Raw genomic sequence first — 20,514 nt, forward strand, 5'->3', positions numbered from 1 at the left:
GTGCTTGTGTTGTTATTGTATTATTCGTACTGTTATTGTGTGTAATCTTTTAAAGTTCAATCTGTTTTGTACTATTCTTAAATGAAAAAATGAATTAGTTTGATTATGTTGATATTAGTTCCAACATTTTCAAAATGACATTTTGATCTAAGCATTGAAGTAAGTGACCTTGAGAAAAATTAAATTGATCTAAGTTTGAAAGAAGTTAAATTCATAACATTAATTTATCCTCATCAAAATGCACTACATCAATGTTTAGCAAAAGTAAAATTGAACGAAAGGTAAGGAAAGTCAAAATGCAGTACATCAATAATGAATTTTATATCAGAAATTCCAAAAAATAACTAAGACGTTTGTAGCTGCTATCATGGCCTCCTCCTAATTTGTAATTTCATTCTAAACTGCTCTGCAATTTCATCCCAATCTGTAATTTCATCCTAAGCTGCAACTGCAATCCAATTATGAAATGACAAGTATTATGAAATGACAAGTATTAGCTGATTCATCTGCAAATCCGAGCTCAAGAAAGACGAAGATGAAGAAATTTCCCTAATTGCAAAATTTCCCCTAAATTAAAAAATTAAGTTAATTAGACATATGTACAGTACACATAACACATCCTAATACAAACTGTGCCACTTGTACAATGCTCTGTTAATGATTTCAACGGCATTACAGAAAAGGACCAAATAAAACACGAATCGCGAAAATGAGGATCATTTTAAACATTTGATAAAAATAATGACCATTTTAAACATTCTGTCAAAATGAGGATCATCCGCAACAAACACTACGAAATAAGTAACAAAAAGGTATTTAAACTTAAAATTTTTAAACATTGTATTGTCATACTGTTATAACAAAAACAAAATAGTGATATACAAAATAGAAAAAAGGTCAAAATATTATTAGTGAAAAAAGTTATCATAATATCATTACTCTTGATTGGGCCAACCAAGAAAAAAAAAGAGTATCCATCTGAAAAAAAAAAGACAATGTTCGGAGAAAATCATAGCAATGCAATTGCATTGTGCGGAACGATACAACAACCGTAGTGTTGTCGCGCGGTTTGTGTCGTCCCGTCGAGATAGCCTCCCATTGACGTGCTGGTGTTGGCTCCGCCGCTGAATCTCCGTTGCCACCGCGACTTCCCTCTTCTATCGCGGTTGCTGGACTTCGCTCTTCAACAGGTTAGTTGCTACTGTTGATTTAGCTGCGACGACTACTGGTGGCCAAAAATACTGAATTGAAATAAACTTTCAGACCAACATACGTATAATTTGGCCTTATTTTTCTATCAAACCAGTGCACCGGTTTTTGTTGTTTATGCAAAACCAGTCTACTTAATTAAAATTTTCAAACATACCATATTTTGTTTTTGGGTCAAACCTTTTATCACAATTTAGTGGGATTGGTTTTGCTGAAACAACAAACAATGTATGTAACTTGTCCCTGCATTTATCACTAAACAAATTGAATTTTTGGAAGGGTTTTTTTCACTTATTAAGTATAGTATTGTGTTTGAAGTGTGTACTTTGCTCAACAATTATTGGCACCCAGATAAAAAAATAGGGTAGAACCGTCAAAGATAAATGCCATCGAAGAATTAGTATTTTATACTTCAAATTGAATTAGAAATTCTTCAATTGAGATTAAGAGTTTATTTATAAATTGATTCAATTTAATGGAATGATTTTTAGCTTTTCTATTTGATTGTGAATGGAGTTTAGAATTTTCTTGCCTTCAGCGAAGGGAAATTGGTCAATCCTGTTGTACGTTTGTGAGTTCTTTGACAATGGAAGTATCCCATTGCTTACCTCTCCGCAATAAAGAGTATTATCTAACGAATCAGGTTCTGGAATACCATGCTAAATGGTTATGATTACTTTTCCATGACCGCTCATGTTTGCGATAGAGATATGAGGCAATATTAAGATTAGAATTTGATTATATAACTCACTTACTTAGTGTTATTGTCTGCTTTCTTGCTTATGGTTAAAGATTCACTTTTTCTCCAAAAATTATCAGCTACATCAACGACCATTGGCCTTTTTGAGGTAATAAAGACAAGTCGATGGAGATAACTATTGGTTTCATAGTAGTTGATGCATGATTTCATACTAGAATGAATTTGATCTTTATTCTTACTTGTCAGACATAGTTTTTCAGTGAATTGCAAACCATCAATCAAGTTGACTTTGTAGAATTTGAATTCTCCACTGTTTTTTGTACCGTAGAATTTGGATTCTGTACTTTTTCAATGTATCAATAGCAGTGCTTTCTGGACTCTGCTTTGCATGTATCGTCATATATTCCATTTTTCTCTACTTCTTTAGTCATGTTTTCTGTTTAGAAGAATGCTAGCAATTCCCTACAGTGATTTCTTACGAGTTCAATTTTGTTACAATGCTAGTATGAAGTTTTACATTGCCAATTATGATTTTTAGAAGTACCTTGTTGTCCTTGGCTAAATAGTGACGCTGCTAATAACCAACCACCATGCGATGAAATATTTGACAACATATAGTGAGCCCACTCATTTGTTATAGCTATAGTGATCAACAACAATGGCGGGGAAACTGGCAAAGGCAGCTTATGATGCAAAGATGTTGAAGCTTCTGAGAGAGTACAGTCAGGTACTGGTGGTTTCATCTGACAATGTGGGTTCAAACCAGCTTCAGGGGATACGGAGGGGACTCCATGCTGATTCAGTTGTGGTGATGGGAAAGAACTCCCTGATGAAACGCTCTATCATCTTGGATGCTCAAAAGACTGGCAACAAGGCCTTCCTTAACCTTGTCCCCCTTCTTGTGGTAACTTTTCTTCCTTGTTTTGGTGTCTCTTGTACCAGAAAATAATTTTGATAATAATAGTAAAGGGAAGCAATTTCATTAAATTTTGAAGACAGTTTTAATGTTTAAGTTTGTTTCATTAATCAGGGAAATGTGGCATTAATTTTCACCAAAGGTGACATAAGGGAGGTCAGCGAACAGATTTCCAAGCACAAGGTCAAGTAACATGTTATGTTTATTCTATGTTCAATAATGTTCTAAATTACTGCTATGTAAGTGTGAGGTATCTCTGTGTGTAATAAGCTGAAAAGGAATGTTTGTTATAGTAGTTTAATCCTTTTTCAATCTTTCCACAGTATCTATGTTTAAGTAATGGCAACTTTTTACCGCACAGCTGATGGTTAAGCTCATGTAAACAATTTACATACACATACACATTAAAAGAGAGAAAAATTGCGTTAAGTGTATACATCTCTTGGGAGTTACCCTTTAGTCTTGTATTGCAGTCGATGCAAGAAAATATCTCTGGAGAAGAAAAAACTGAGAACCCTATCCTGGTATGGCACACCTGCGATTCTTTTTGCCATTTTCCTGTGTTGATTGTCTAAGTGAGATTATCAATCACAATTTAGGTTATTTGCTTAGGAGTCATGTAGGAGAGAAGCCATGTTATTACAGATTAGTTTTGTATGTTGCCAAGTTCACATACTAGGATTCTGTTAGTTGGTTCACCAGAAAGAGTCTTTCATTACATTGCATCACCGAAGATGTATATTTTTAAAACTGTTCGTTCTTGAATGTATAATCATTCGTTTTTAATTTCCTTCAGTCTCATTCAGTTTCGGAATATGGGAAACAGAGGGTGAGACAGATAAAAAAGCATGGATCTTCTGTCATTGCTAACCACTTCTACTGTTTTCAAGTTGGATGAGTTTGCTTCATGCTGCAGTAAATAAACTTTTTATTAATGTTCAATATACCCAAAATTTTGATGTGAGTGTGCCATGCTTTGCATTAGGATTAAACATTATGTTAAATAATCTTTTATTTAGTACTTGGTAGCATGATGGAGATCTCAGATATTTTTTTCTCTTTATTTGAGTAACCTTCTGACATAATCACATTAATATTAGTCATTTGCACATTTGGAAGATTTGCTTCTTTATCAAGGAACCTATTAGAAGGCTTCCTGATCAAAAGCCTCATATTTCTGCAGGTTGTTCAACCGATTCTAATGTGCCCGAAGTATATGTCACATGACACATACCACAATTGTTCCTATATGCAATCTGGACAGTTACCTTTGGGCCTCACATGTTGTAATCAGCAACAGTCATCGCAGGTTTCTGAGCCTTTTCTTGTATGCTCAAAATTCCAGCCACACCAACATTGTTTCATGATGAGATCAAGACAGTTCTTGATGACAAGTATATGGTCTCCTCTTCTCCTTTTGGCTGGAAACTTGTGACTTCGACGAAGTATTCTGATTTGATTCACATGGTTTGTATTACTCCTTTCTTTGTGCGTTGTTGGCTTTCAAACTCTATTTAGTTGTATTCTCCCATTTCAGGGGATGATGGAAAATGAAATGATTTTGACCAGGGTTTCAATTTGATTACTGAGATTTCTGGTTCGTGGAGTTTTAGTTTATCTTCTTTTTGAATAAGAATATGACAACATATTTGTTATCTTCATGCTATTTAATTTATCTCGTAAGTACAGCTTTTTGTGACTGTCTATAAGCGTCACTATTTTCACAATTTCAGAATCTCTTAATTTTTAGTGTGTTGATTTCTCAGTACGATTTCATCCTCGAAGTCAGATATGTTATAAAATTTATATGTAGATGGATTAGACCATTTTAATTATTACATCGATTTCATTAACAGTGATACATTTTATTACATTAAACGAATAATAAAATATACAAAGGTGTATATATATATAGCTTTATTTCATTATTTACGTGTTACCTTCCATCTTTAAATTTATATATGTAAATTTATACAAAAATATCTATGTGTAAAGTAGACATAGTGATTAGAAATGTTCATGATCCGTACTCATATATTCTCAATTCATCCTCTTGGATTTTCTGGTGTTTTTTTTATTTTATTTGATGATTACTAAAATTTTTCATATTTTGTGGAAATATTTCTATAAATTCATTATAAAAGTTTGCAAGAAAATTTATTTCTTATAATTCTTTTTACGAATTTTGATTGATAAGAAATTTATTTGTACGTGATTAGTTACCGTAAAATTTTAAAATTTAAAGAAAATTGCTTGTAAACTTTCTTATGAACAAATCCATGGCAAGCTTCCGTGAAAAAAATATTCATGATGATGTTTTTAGTGAAAAAATTAATTTAAACAGCGAAGTTACTTTTTCTTTCAAATTTTTATAAGTAATTTTCTTATCATTTTAAATTTGCAAGTGATTTCTTGTAAAAAGAAATTCTTACTAAATTTTCCTGTAAAATTTAATTTATGAGTATATTTTTTCATTAAAATTTTTACAAAAGAATCTACAAAAAAATACATAATAAAATTTTTAAAATATATAATTTTTATTTTTTTGTTATTTTAAATAACAAAACAATTTATAAATGACTCATATCTAATTATTTTTATATTTCACTACTCAACTAAATCGTCCTCAATTTTAATATTTATTATTGGTTTAATTAATTGCATAGTACTCAGTTTGGGACTAGTGTGTCAAATAGGTACTCGGTTTTAAAAAAATGTCAATTGCATCCCAACTTTTGAAAATTGCTTCAATTAGGTACCTTTCAGACAGAGTTGACTAACGCCGTTAGTCAACGTGCCACGTGTCAATCTGTGATTTTTTTGATTTTTTAAAAAAAAATTATTTATTTTTTAATTTTTAATTTTTTTTAAAAAAAATTAAAAATACCACGTGTCAAGTCCCTGTGTGTGACACGTGGCATTGTCAGTGCCACGTGGCATTAATGCCACGTGTCAGTGTCACTATCAGATGCCATTGTGATGATTTCGATTTAGTCCCTATTTATGTTTTTTCGTTTCAATTTAATACCTACTTATGTGTATTTGATTCAATTTTGACCTAATAATTTTTAATAATTAAAATATTTTTTAATAAAATTAAAAGTAATTAAGTATAAAAGTTTTAAAAAAATTAAGTATTTGATATTTATATTAAAATTTAGTGGTAAAAGTCATTTTATTAAGTCATTTTTAATAAATAAAAAATAGCATAACATTCATACAAATAATAAATTTGGTCTGAAATTGAGAGAAACATTATAAATATTAGTACTTAATTTTGTAAAAATATTTATACTTAATTATTTTTAATCTTATAAAAAATGGATTACAAAAATATTTTAATTATTAAAAAAAAATTGGGACAAAATTGAACCAGATACACATACTTAGATACTAAATTGAAACAAAAAGACATATGTGGGGACTAAATCGAAATCAATACAATGACATCTAATAGTGACACTGACACGTGGCATTACAATGCCACGTGGCACTGACAATGCCACGTGTCACACACAGGGACTTGACACGTGACATTTTTAATTTTTAAAAAAAAATTAAAATAAAAATATTTAAATTAAAAAAAATTAAAAGTTAAAAAAAAATCAAAAAAATCACAGATTGACACGTGGCTCGTTGACTAACTCTGTCTGAAAGGGACCTAATTGAAGCAATTTTCAAAAATTGGAATGCAATTGACACTTTTTTAAAAGCGGATACCAATTTGACACATTAGTACCAAACTGGGTACCTTACATTAATTAAACCTTTATTATTTCTAAAAAAACAAGCAAACTTTGATTTTATGTTTACTTTTGATGTGGCCAGGAGGAATACTGCTTATCGATGTACTTGTATATGGTTTACTTTTTTAGTACTGATTTAAATACTTTATATATATATATATATATATATATATATATATATATATTAGAATATTAATTATTTGCATATTTTATGAACTATGAAGACTCAAATCCCTAGAAAATGTACTAAATATTTGTTAAATTTAAATATAAAGTCAATTTATAAACATTCAAACTATTTTATTTTAATAAATATAGATTTGAATTTAATCCAATATAGTTATTTGAATTTAAGAATCCATTTTAAAAAATATATGAACTTAGATTTAAATTCGATCTAATTATATAGATTATATTTAGATTTTGGGATTATTTTAAAAAAGTCTAATTAATTAGTTCCAAGAAAGCATAGACAAAATATTGAGAATTTATTTATTTTTAAATTATTAATTAATTTCCCATTTTAAGAAATATGAAATATTTCAACTAATTCTACAATTTATTCGTTGAAAATATATAATAATTTAAAATTGAGTTTAAAAAAATATCAAGTCCAAGATCAATGTCAAATAATTTATAAACATCGAAAATATTTTGTTTTTAAAAGTATGAATTTAGATTTAAAATCCATTTTAATGATTAGATTGGATATATAAAAAAAGTCTAAACTAGTTTTTAAAATATAGATTTAAGTTTAATTTTAACCTAAAATTTTAACAATTTTGAATGGGATTCTATTCATGTCTATTCCTAATACTTGGATTCATAGAAGTACCCTTCGAAGTTCACTTCTACAAAAATTTGTAAACATGTATAAAGAAACATGAATACAAAATTTTCAACTAAAATATCATTTCCAAGGAATGAAATGGTGGTGATTTTGACCTACCACCATCCATGTACCAGTAAAACAAGAAAAATGTTCATTAATTTTGATCATGAAAAATAAAGAGTTGAGTTTTGAAATGATAGTGATCAATAATATCCAATTAATGAGATGTGTAAAAGTATTTAATTAAAACATATTGAATTGCAAATTATCACATAACATTTTCATGGATCAAAATTAAACTCCACTTTTAGAAAATAATTAAACTCAATCAATAAAGAAAGAAAACCATTTTGAAATTTTCTTCAATAAAATCATGTGATGCACAGGTAGGTCAATCATTTACAAGAAAACAAGCAAATATCATTTTCTTCTTTTTCTGTTTTATCATGTAATGAAATAAAGTAGGAAGAAGAACAAGCCCTTACACCTTCAATGTCAATTTTGTAAACCAGAAGCTTCTTTCTTTCTCTGCAACTTGTTCTGTAGGCAACAACCACATGTGCCACTGCCAAAGAACACGACCACACGAAGAGAGTTATTTGGGAACCTCTGTCGTACCTTAACAATTCTCTTTCTCCAACACTTGTGTCGTAGCTAAACAAGCAAATAACTTTGAAGCAAACAAATATCAGAGACATCACTGAGCATAACATGGTTACTCCCAGATAAGGTCCACGTGAAAGCTTTGGTCCATCACAAAAACTATAGACACCTACACAAAACCCACCAATCATGACGAAAGAAAGATTCAATTTTTAATAAGAAAGTAGTACTAAAACCACTTTAAAAAAAGTTTGAAGAAGCTTAAAATTCAAAAGGGTATTCGGAAATGGAAGATTTGGTGGTACTTACATAAAATGAGAAGTGATCGTGCAATAGATAGAAGGGGCATGTCAATGAGAGAGTATCCAAAATGGTAGTTCTGAAAATGGGAGAAAAGAGAAGAAGAGGAAAAGACTGAGAATAGAACTGAAGGAACAAGTGCATCTGCAATGGCGAATAGAACTGGTGCAGAGAAAATAAGAAGTGAGAAAACCATTGTGATCAAGAAGAACACAATCTTCACAACCCTTAATACCCTCTTGGATTTCTCTTCCTTTGAAAAACCCATGTTCTTGATAACTTAACTTTCTTTCTGATTCTGATTTTCTGTTGTGTGCTTCAAAACTACTATTGTGTTTGTTATGCACAAAAGGGTAGAAGAAATACACAAGAAAAAAAATGAAGGAAAAACCTTAAAAAAGAGAGACACAATTAGTGACGGCAAAAAATGCTTAGAACTTTAAACGCACAAAAATTAAGACTTTCTATCTTTTTCTCTCACTAACGCGGTGAGTATCACACCCAAACTCTATTTTCTTCGTTTCAATGTTCTTTTATGTCGGGGCGTTGAGAGAGTGATTCTATATGGACCATGAATCGTGTTGAAAATGAATCCTTGCTGAGAGCTTGACACGTGTCCCATGATGTGGAGATCTAACGTCAATAAATACGAAAGTCTGTGATCAAAGAATTGACTCTGGTTGCTGTGATTTTGGTTTTCAATATTTATATGCCCATGGGCGAGTGCATGATAGAACACGAAGATCAAATGTATGTGATCACATGCTTCGTTTTGTCTTTACCAGTTCCATAGGTATAATTAATTAAGTTTGTTTTTACAGTTTAAAAAATATTATTTTATAGTTTTTTCTATGAGTATTTATAAAATTAAAACAAAATTATGCCATCATTTATTATGTTGCAATCTTCATTCTTTTAAAATTAAGCATGCTGATAATTCTTTTAAAATTAAGCATGCTAACACTGGAGTATATATACTCAGGCCAAATATAGCACTTGGTTCTTTATAGGTTATAAGAGTAAATTTTTATAATTTTGAGTAAAGAATAGATTTAACTTTTTGTAAAGTGAGAAGTTTAGTTTAGAAAATAAATATACTCACAAAGGTTAATTAGGAAACAAACAATTTGAAATATATATTTAATAATATATAAATTATTTATAATTTCAATTATTGATTTTGAATTCATATTTATTTACCATTGTCTTTTATCAAATAGTTTTTTTTTCGTACTTAAAATAGTTTAAAACCTATGAAAGAAAAAGGCTCTTTTAAGGTTGAATATTTGGTATCACATTAACAAGTTTATCCTATAAAAATTGTTAACAAGAGATAAGTTCCTTTAAAATATGCATCATTTTTCATTTATAAGGGTTAAATATGTTTTTGATTTCTCAAGTTTCATCTTTAGAAATTTTTGACCAATTTAGTCTTTCATCTTTAGAAATGTGTGGATTTAGTCATTTTAATCAAATTTTGTTAAATTTATTTGAAGTTTCAAACGCATTTTAGGATAATATTTGAATTAGCATTTAAGCGAAAATGGGTCAAACGATGTAAAAAATTTAAATACTATCATGGAATGCGCTTGAAACATTAGATAAACTTAATAAAATTGGTTAAAATGACTAAATTCGTACATTTCTAAAGATGAATGACTAAATTGGTCAAAAATTTTGATGAGGAACCAATTCTAAATTTTCACTAAAACTTGAGGGACCAAAAACATATTTAACCTTTCTAATAAAATATTAAAACATCGCTAAGTTATTTTGGATTATATTTTTCTACTTCTCGTGTTCTTCTTTCATATCTTTCTCAACCCTCGTTCTCTATTTTTTAATAATCTACCAACATTAGACACTATTTGTTCAAATTTTAATAATAGTTAACTCAACATTTTATTTTATTTTGAAAACTGAATTCCTTACTTGATGAAATTGTTGATTAGGAAAAGTATTATATTATTTTCAAAATATTTCTAGAAAAATGAGAGTATAAGATAAGACATAGTCATATTTTACTAAATGCGTGTTGACCAAAGGCCAAAGATTTGGTAAAAGGTAAATATAATACACAAAACGGTATCGTATTTCAAAACTTGTATGGCATGTGGATGATTGTGAGAGAAGGAACAATCAATTTACTAAGACTTTTCCTTCCACACAAAATGTTAACATAGTCAAATCATCCAATAATTTTATCAATTAAAATAGTTCAAAATAACTAAAACTTAACATCTTTTATTTCAAACCATTTTCATACTAATTATACTCCAAATTCAACCTATATCAGTCCAATTGAATTAAAACTTTCATGAAATCATAAATATGATATTTATAATTAACTATTACAAATTTAATTTCAAACAATTCAGCCATTCTAATTTCTAATCTAAATCTAAAACTCCAAAAACTTTTAAAAAATAACAACTTCTTTAACATTTAAGTTTAATTCATACCTAGCCCTCTTACTAGTTTATTCTTCACTTTTATATGTTGTAATTCAAATCAACGGTAACTTATTTTAACTAAAAATGTCTTGGTCTTTAAAAAAATATACTTTTTGAAAAAGAGAACGATGATAATATTTAAAATTCTCCAGCTTCTTCTAAGTGGGTCAAATCTAACAAACATATCATCGTATATTTTTCTATTCAGACTATACACGTGTCTCACTATAAACCACATGCAGAGGAAAAAAGATTTAAAATCCTAAAAAAAAAACTTATTTTAATCAAAATTCTCTTTAAATTCTATTAATCTACGTTGAATCATTATAGATTCAAAAAGAGAGAAAATATCCATAAAAATACTTAATAAGAAAGTAGAAAGAAGATGATTTTAAATTTTAGATAATAAAAGAAATAAAATTATCTAATATTCTATTTATAAGTTTTAAAATTCTACTTAAAAGCAAAATTATTGTTTTGTATCAACTTTAAAATTCCTCCTCTACTTATTACATTAAAAACTTCTTACAAATACTAAATAATAAAACTGAATTTTATAGTTTACTTAAAACTATGATTTAGTTATTATTATTTTTTTGTTATTTCTTCACTTTTTATATTATGGAACTTAAAATATAGTAAATAAAATAATGCACCATTCATTAAAAAAATAGTAAAATGAATTTAAAAAAGGTGAATTTTATAAAGTTTTTTTTTTACCTAACGTAGATAATGGAATATATGCCCTTCCATTATAATATCTCCTTTAACCTAATCTTAACACATCTCATCCTCAACTAAAATTAAAATTCATGTACTTGAAATCCCTTTTACGTTCTTTACATTATCTTGATTAAGGTTAAACAATCTATTTCAATAATTTTTAATTTTTATTATATCCTTTTTGTCATTCAAATGTCGTCAAACCGTCTTCTTACTAATAAAATTATTATCATCACTTCCAAGAAATGTATTAACGTTTTACTATGTCATCATAAAATCACAAGTTCTAATGAACACATCTAAAATTTAGCTCCATTTAAATTCAAAGAGACGCACATTAAAAATTGTCAGAGAAAATTGTTTTTATTTAGTTTGAATTGGTTAAATACCAAAAAAATTAATGAAAAACAAATATTTTAAAAAACCTACTTATCTATTTTTAAGAGAGACAAAATAAAAAGAGAAAAAAATTCAAATATTTCACCAAAAAGTTGACCTAATATCCATGAAGACATCTTGTTCCCAATCCAAGTTGCCCTTTATTCTCTATGAGAATAAAATGAATAAAGTATTATACATATTAAAATAAAAATAAAGATATCACACTAAACAACACAAAACATGTTAAAGTAATTTTCATAAACTATTTATAAAAAAAAAAAATGTGAGCAGTTCAACACAAATTATATAATGTATATTTAAACCGACAGAAAAATAATTATATATTTTTGCTCTTTTGGTACCCATGACCGTCTTTTAACCTACCACCGAATCCCCGATGAACAGCGACTCCTCCCGCCGATCCCCCGCCACCGAACACGACGGCGTCGGCGCCGACCCCGTGGTGTGGGCGGCGGTCGATGAGAGCCTCCGCGAGGTGCAGTCGATGTTGGACCGCAACCGCCACCTGATCGATGAGGTGAACGAGAATCAACACTCGAGGCTCCGCCACAACATGGTCAAGAACGTGTCCCTCATTCAGGAGCTCAACGGCAACATCTCCAAGGTCCTCTCTCTCTACTCCGACCTCAACTCCAATTTCTCCGCCGCCTTCCAGAACCACCACTCCGCCGCCAACGTCGCCCCTGACAAATCGTGACACAGCACGCGACTTCACTCGCTCCGTGATTCGTTCCAGATTCGAATTTTGATCTGCTCTCCTCTGTGTCCGTTTTGGAATTTTTGTTCCTTTTTTCCAAGCATCTTTCTGCTATAATGTGAGAGAAGAACATTATATTGTTTAATTATTCTGTAACTTGTCATGGATCTATTAAATTTTGGAATGAATTGTCACGTTTATTACATGAACTGAATCATTGCATGAGTTCACCTGGTCTACTTTGCTTAAACTTTTAAGTTCTCATCACCAAATATAGCTCTAAAGATTGATACTTTACCCCCTTGCATACCCTACTTTGGCCTATAAAGTTAAGCTAACTTATTTGAAAAAAGGAGAGTTAAACTTTCATATATGGAAGTACCTCTATTATATATGGTATGGTGCTACATATAAAAAGGAAAACACAAATACCTAATCTGCAACATAATAGTGTTCAATGCTTTCTGCACAAAAGGGGAATTTTGAGGTTTAAAATTAAGGAAAGAATAAATGGTTCACTCCATATATGGAAAAAATATTAGGTACTGTAAAATTACTGTCTCTTCATGATCTCATAAATGTTTATATTAACAACAAAGAATTTAGTATACTTGATTATACTTCATGTCAGTATTAACATAAAAAATAATTTTTTAGGACTGCTTAATATGAAGTATACAGAAAGAAATTGATGTAAGAATGAAAAAAGAGATACATAACAGAGAAATATGAAGCTGCGATAAATCCCTTGGACAATTTGCAATTGTTAAATGAACAGTCCCAGAGAAATTTTCAACTCTTGTGTGACATATCTGCAGTTTTTATACTGTAATCCCATTAAGAGACCCATGAATTAAGAACGAAACAACAACTTGTAAAGTTTTTGATTGGCCCACATGGGAAGCTTAATAATCTTAATTATTAATACACATTCTTTCACTATTAACCATAAGCTCTGATAAAGTGGGGGGTTTAAACCTGCTCTGCATCCTTTTCAGAGAGCAATAATCAAAGAGCAGCAATAATAAATCACCAAAAGCACAAATAAAGGCACCAAGATTTTTAACGTGGAAAACCCCTCAAATCAAGGGTAAAAACCACGAGTCGTCCAGACCAAAGAAATAGCTTCACTATGATCAACAAGAGTACAAAAGAGTCTCAATCAATAGCACAAATTAGTGCCAACACCCAACCAAATAACAAAGCAACAAAGCTTTCAAATAGAGAAGAACAAGAGAGGAAAACCTCTACAAATCACTGCTGCAGTGCGAAATTAATATCTCCCAACTCAGACCTCGTATCAAAGATCCGACCGGTCAGAATGAAGAGCAATGAGTTCCGAACCTGCTGTAAAAATTTCAGCCCGATCCAACGGTGAACGAATCCGCAGCGCCGAATTTACTGCGACAGCTCTATGAAAAACGTGAACAGAATTTTCCCTCTACCTCTCCCTCTATGTGTTAGGGCTTTCAGTGTATTCTTACTCTATTGTTCTGCCTCTCTCTTTATTTTATAGCCTCCTCTCCACTAGGTTTAAGTGAGACATGGGCTTCTCAAATTTTGGGCCTTTTCTCCACATAGGAAGGGAGCCCAATACCCAACAAATCTCCCCCTCACAACTATGTGGAGATAACCGCCAAACCGGCGATCTCACAACAAACTTCAAACTTTCCTCTTGGCAATGCTTTAGTCATCATATCAGCACCATTATCATCTGTATGAACTTTTTCCAACTCCAACAACTTAGCATCCAAAGCATCACGTATCCAATGATACCTCACATCAATATGTTTGGATCTAGAATGAAAAGTTGGATTCTTACCAAGATGGATAGCACTTTGGCTATCAACAAACAATGAATAGTTATCTTGCCTAAAACCAAGCTCCTGCAAGAATTTCTTCAACCATAACACCTCCTTGCATGCTTCAGTAATAGCAATGAACTCTGCCTCTGTAGTAGACAACGCTACACACCTTTGTAGTCTTGATTGCCAAGCCACAGCTCCTCCTGCAAACTTTATCAAATAGCCAGAAGTGGACTTTCTGGAATCAATATCCCCAGCCATATCTGAGTCTGAGTAACCCATCAAAGTAGGTTGATCACCTCCAAAACAAAGCTTCATATCAACTGTACCATGAAGATACCTCAAAATCTATTTCACAGCATTCCAATGCTCTCTACCTGGGTTTGACAAAAATCGACTAACTGTACCAACAGCATGTGCAATATCTGGTCTTGTACACACCATCGCATACATCAAACTGCCCACCGCAGATGCATAAGGAACTCTACTCATATTGGTCTTCTCAACTTCATTTGAAGGACTCTGTTTAACACTCAGTTTAAAATGAGTAGCAAGAGGAGTACTCACAGCTTTAGCATTTTCCATCTGGAATCTCTGCAACACCTTCCTAATGTATTGCTCTTGTGATAGATAAATCTTCTTTTCTCTCCTATCACGTGAGATATGTATGCCAAGAATCCTTTTAGCAGCTCCCAAGTCTTTCATGGCAAAAGACTCGCCAAGTGTCTTCTTTAACCTGTCAATTTTGGAAATATCTTTTCCAACAATAAGCATGTCATCAACATATAATAACAGGATAATAAAGTCATCATTAGAAAAACTTTTAACAAAGACACAATGATCAGAAGTAGTCTTCATGTAACCCTGCTCACACATAAAAGACTCAAACTTCTTATACCACTGCCTTGGAGCCTGCTTCAAACCGTATAGACTCTTCCTTAGTCTACACACATATTCTTCCTTGCCTTTAACAAGAAAACCATCAGGTTGCTTCATGTATATCTCTTCCTCCAAATTACCATGAAGGAAAGCTGTCTTCACATCCATCTGCTCAACCTCCAAATCAAGAGTAGCAGCTAAACTTAGCACAGTTCTGATGGATGACATTTTCACCACAGGTGAGAAAATCTCATTGAAATCAACACCCTTTTTCTGTCTGAAACCTTTCACCACTAATCTGGCCTTGTACCTTGGAAGCGTAGAATTTGAATCTTGTTTCACCCTGAAAATCCACCTAGTTTCCAATGCCCTTTTGCCCTTAGGCAATTTCACCAAGTCGTAAGTGTGATTATCATGCAAAGATTTCATCTCATCTTGCATTGCATCCAGCCACTGTTTCTTCTCTTCACTATCCAAAGCCTCTTCAAAACACTCAGGTTCTCCACCGTCAGTCAAGGTTATGTACTCATCACAGGAATACCTTGTAGAAGGTTGTTTTTGTCTATTAGACCTCCTGAGTTGGACTTGAGGTGATTCAGGTATATCACCAAGATCGTCATCATCATCATGTTCCTCTTGAGCATCATCAATTGGAACCTCTACTCCACTTCCAAACTGTTGATCATCAACATCACCATGTTGCTCATTGTCTTGAGCTTCCGTTTCAACATTCTCCAAATTGTGAGCGGGCAACCTCATCGGATTACCATCAGTGAGATTACTATCTTTCTCGGGTGTGGTCTTCTCCACCTTATCAATGTCTTCAATGGTCTGGTCTTCCATGAATTGTACATCACGACTTCTAACAAGCTTCTTCTCAACAGGATCATAAAACCTGTAGCCAAATTCATCCTCACCATAGCCAATAAAGATACATTGCCTTGTCTTTTTATCTAACTTGGATCTTTCATCCTTAGGAACATGAACAAATGCCCTGCAACCAAAGACACGCAAATGATCATAGCTAACATTCTTACCAAACCAAATTTTGTCTGGCACCTCAGTATTCAAAGCAACTGCGGGACTGAGATTAATAACATGCACAGCTGCAAGCAATGCCTCTCCCCAAAAGTGCTTAGGCAACTTTGCTTCTGAAAGCATACATGTAACCCTTTCAACCAAGGTCCTGTTCATCCTCTCCGCTAGACCATTCAACTGAGGAGTTTTAGGAGGAGTCTTCTCGTGTCTAATACCATGCTGCCTGCAATAAACATCAAAAGGTCCACGGTACTCACCACCATTATCACTACGGATGCATTTCAGCTTCTTGCCTGATTGCCTCTCAACCATAGCATGAAATTCCTTGAACTTTTCAAGTACTTGACCTTTCCGCTGAAGAGCATAGACCCATAGCTTCCTGGAACAATCATCAATAAAAGTAACAAAGTAAACTGCATCACTAAATGACTTTACCTTTAATGGGCCACAAACGTCAGAATGCACCAATTCAAGTAATTCTGACTTCCTTGAGGGTGGATGCTTCTTAAAAGATACTCTGGTTTGTTTACCAGCCATGCAATGAGAACATTTCTCCAATTCTGCATTTCTCAATCCCATAAGCACATCCTTTTTAGCTAAGCAGTTAAGCCCTTTCTCACTTATATGACCAAGCCTCCGGTGCCACAAAGATGCCTCCATATACATAGCATTCACACTGTCTTTAGCAACCAAAGCTTTAGTCCAATACAATTTAGATTGTCTCTCCCCTCTGGCCATAACCAAGTTACCTTTAGTGAGCTTCCATTTACTAGAACCAAAGTGATTGTCATAACCACAATCATCAAGCAACTGCACAGAGATTAAATTAAAACGAACATCTGGAGCATGTTTGACTCCTTTAAGCAACAACTGCACTCCCATGTTGGTTTGCAGGCAAACATCACCAACACCAATCACTTTAGACTCACCATCATTACCCATCTTCAACACTCCAAAATCACCAGAAGTGTAAGATGTGAAGAACTCCTTCCTAGGTGTAACATGCAGTGTAGCACCACTATCAATAATCCACATGCTCTCATCAGATACAAGATTAACGGACTCAAAGTCACGAAGAAGAACAAGATCACCATCTGTAGCAGTAGTGACACGATCATCATCATCATGATCATTCTCTCTCTGTTTGCCCTTCTTGTCTTTGTTCTCCTTTTTCCACTTAAAACAGTATTTCTGAATGTGTCCAGTTTTATGACAAAAATGGCACTCTAAATTCTTGTATCTTGACTTGGACTTGCTCCTACTCTTCTCTCTACCACCTTTATGTTCCTTTTTCTGACTTCTCCCCCTAGCTTCTGTAACAAGCATCTCAGACTGAGATGAAGAACCATGTGCCTTCCTTCTCATCTCTTCATTAAGAGCACCGCTCTTTGCCATCTGAAAAGAAACAACACCATTCGAGGCAGAGTTCGTAATTGAAACCCGAAATACCTCCCAAGACTCTGGTAGAGTATTAAGCAACCATAATCCCATAACTTCGTCATCAAACTTTATGCCCATTCCTGACAATTGATCTAGGAGCCCTTGAAACTCATTTAAGTGATCAGAAATAGAAGAATTCTCCCTGTACCTCAAATTCATCAAGCAATTTAACAAATACAATTTATTATTGCCCGACTTAGAAGCATACAAAGACTCAATCTTCTCCCACAAAGCTCTGGCATGTGTCTCATTAGCAATATGATTATAAACATTATCTTCAACATATTGCCGAATAAAACCACATACCTGTTGGTGCTCAAAGTCCCATTCTTCTTCAGACATAGAATCTGGCTTCTGTGTAGCAAAGACCGGAAGATGCAATTTCTTGACAAATAATAAATCTTTCATCTTGCCCTTCCACAAATGATAATTTGTACCATTCAAAGCAACCATCTTTGCATTTGCCTCCATCATTCAAGCAAGTAAATATAGCCCAACCAAGAGCTCTGATGCCACTCTGATGGGGAAAACAACAACAAACAATATACCAGAGAATGCAGCGGATATAATTTCCCCTAACTTGCAAGAATCTATGAGGAGCAATAATCAAAGAGCAGCAATAATAAATCACCAAAAGCACAAATAAAGGCACCAAGATTTTTAACGTGGAAAACCCCTCAAATCAAGGGTAAAAACCACGAGTCGTCCAGACCAAAGAAATAGCTTCACTATGATCAACAAGAGTACAAAAGAGTCTCAATCAATAGCACAAATTAGTGCCAACACCCAACCAAATAACAAAGCAACAAAGCTTTCAAATAGAGAAGAACAAGAGAGGAAAACCTCTACAAATCACTGCTGCAGTGCGAAATTAATATCTCCCAACTCAGACCTCGTATCAAAGATCCGACCGGTCAGAATGAAGAGCAATGAGTTCCGAACCTGCTGTAAAAATTTCAGCCCGATCCAACGGTGAACGAATCCGCAGCGCCGAATTTACTGCGACAGCTCTATGAAAAACGTGAACAGAATTTTCCCTCTACCTCTCCCTCTATGTGTTAGGGCTTTCAGTGTATTCTTACTCTATTGTTCTGCCTCTCTCTTTATTTTATAGCCTCCTCTCCACTAGGTTTAAGTGAGACATGGGCTTCTCAAATTTTGGGCCTTTTCTCCACATAGGAAGGGAGCCCAATACCCAACAGTTTAAACCTGCTCTGCATCCTTTTCAGAGAGTTGATGGTGCTAAGCATATGCAATTAAGATGACAGTTAAACTACACACGCAAGTTCTTTGTAGTGCGTATGGAATTTTAGAGATACATGTCACAATTTTGTGGTAGATAATTCATTCATGCATTAAAGGGTCGTTCTACTGTTAAAGAATAGTATCAACACAAAAAATTGTCTCGACAAAAATCCGAAATCCCAGCCATTAGAAACTGTGATGTTATCACTATGTTCATTGGTTTCATCAATTGACCCTTTTTTTCAGCATCATTCCCTTTCACATCACAGAAAAGAAATGAATACGGTCGTATAACTCCTGAAGCAGTGTCTTTTAAATTAGTTTTTTTGACTTAGGACTAATAGGATCATGCAATGAACACAGGTTTATAAATATGACCAGATTAACTTTTTTCTTCAGAAAATTTTTCAACATGAATGATTCCAACATAAGACTTTACTTCAAAGAAATCAAGCATACTGCTATCGTAACATACTAAAGCAAGTTACGTTCAGTGCATAAAAATAAAAACCTTCTGAAATTCCCTCAAACACTTCATATCAAATTCCATATTGATGACTAGGATTTAGCAGATTGTGGATTAAATGGTGAATCAACTAATCAAGCCAAATTCTGGATTCAATGTTTTGGTGAATAATGAAAGCAAATCTAACATCTTTCCGTCGACCTCTATCTTAAAAACACTATTTCAAACACTCCCTCCAAAATCCTCCATGTGGTTTTTGCTGGAATGGTTCAGGAGGGGAATAGTATTAATTTTATGTGTACTATGTATACCTAATCCATGTCTTTTCTTTTTGTTTGGTTATATATATATATATATATTGTGCTTTAATTTAACATTTATTTATTTTTCTTTATAAAACAAATGTGTACTCATTTAAATGTACTCATTTTTCTTTCGTTAAATTTTATTTATTTAATAGATAATAATATTTTGACTCATTTTTTTAATCTATTTTTAATTTACAATTTCAATAACTTTTAAAATATCATATCACACTATTAAAAAATAAATCGATGATAATTAAAATTGTGAGTTAAAAGTGAATAAAAAAGAAATGGTCAATATATTATTATCTTTATTTAATTATGTTTTTATGTGATATTTGAAATTTTGTCCTTTTCACCGTATAAGTGGCTATCTGTGTGGATCTCCCACTCTTAGATTTAAAAACCGTAAAAGTTGTTGATGACCTTTGTCTTATATTTACTTCTACAAGATAGCATTTTTAGCATTAATGATGAAAGGAAGAATGTGCAAAGAAGAGAAGAGAAGAACAATTGAACACATGGAGAGAGAAAATTTAACAAGAAAAGGACTTGATTGAAGTGTATCTTATATTACCGAAGGTGATAAGGAACAAAACTGAAAAAGAAACACACAAAAAAAAAAAAAAAACACAAAAAAAATAGCATAAGATGAAGCATCATCAGAAACATCAACCATGAGACACAACAACAAGATCGCTTAACAGTTGACATTTGAAAATTTTATTTTAAGTTTTCGAGACTTCGAAAATAGT

General features: G+C 32.4%; 3 protein-coding genes across 5 annotated transcripts; 2 read left to right on the forward strand and 1 right to left on the reverse strand.

Annotated features, from left to right (window-relative positions):
* The first annotated feature begins 949 nt into the window (after positions 1-949).
* Positions 950-4,552, forward strand: LOC114193739 (large ribosomal subunit protein uL10-like). 3 transcript variants are annotated; one of them, XM_028083655.2, is made up of 4 exons: positions 950-1,190; positions 2,556-2,813; positions 2,940-3,008; positions 4,009-4,552. In XM_028083655.2, the coding sequence occupies exons 2-4, from the start codon at positions 2,568-2,570 to the stop codon at positions 4,258-4,260; spliced, it is 567 nt and encodes a 188-aa protein (XP_027939456.1). In that variant the 5' UTR covers positions 950-1,190; positions 2,556-2,567; the 3' UTR covers positions 4,261-4,552. The 3 variants fall into 3 exon arrangements, with proteins under 3 accessions (XP_027939456.1, XP_027939455.1, XP_027939454.1); XM_028083654.2 differs by having other exon boundaries at positions 951-1,190; positions 2,476-2,813; XM_028083653.2 differs by having other exon boundaries at positions 953-1,190; positions 2,550-2,813.
* Positions 4,553-7,681: 3,129 nt separating this feature from the next.
* LOC114195407 (uncharacterized) lies at positions 7,682-8,777 on the reverse strand. The gene is made up of 2 exons (XM_028085867.2): positions 8,316-8,777; positions 7,682-8,175 (listed from the first exon to the last, which is right to left on the reverse strand). The coding sequence occupies exons 1-2, from the start codon at positions 8,572-8,574 to the stop codon at positions 7,799-7,801; spliced, it is 636 nt and encodes a 211-aa protein (XP_027941668.1). The 5' UTR covers positions 8,575-8,777; the 3' UTR covers positions 7,682-7,798.
* Positions 8,778-12,162: 3,385 nt separating this feature from the next.
* Positions 12,163-12,790, forward strand: LOC114195206 (protein EARLY FLOWERING 4-like). Its single transcript, XM_028085600.2, has one exon. The coding sequence runs from the start codon at positions 12,261-12,263 to the stop codon at positions 12,579-12,581; it is 321 nt and encodes a 106-aa protein (XP_027941401.1). The 5' UTR covers positions 12,163-12,260; the 3' UTR covers positions 12,582-12,790.
* Positions 12,791-20,514: the final 7,724 nt, after the last annotated feature.

The sequence above is a fragment of the Vigna unguiculata genome, chromosome 8, assembly GCF_037176805.1.
Source record: "Vigna unguiculata cultivar grain cowpea cultivar isolate G323 ecotype 2 chromosome 8, ASM3717680v1, whole genome shotgun sequence".
NCBI classification, from domain to species: Eukaryota; Viridiplantae; Streptophyta; class Magnoliopsida; order Fabales; family Fabaceae; genus Vigna; species Vigna unguiculata.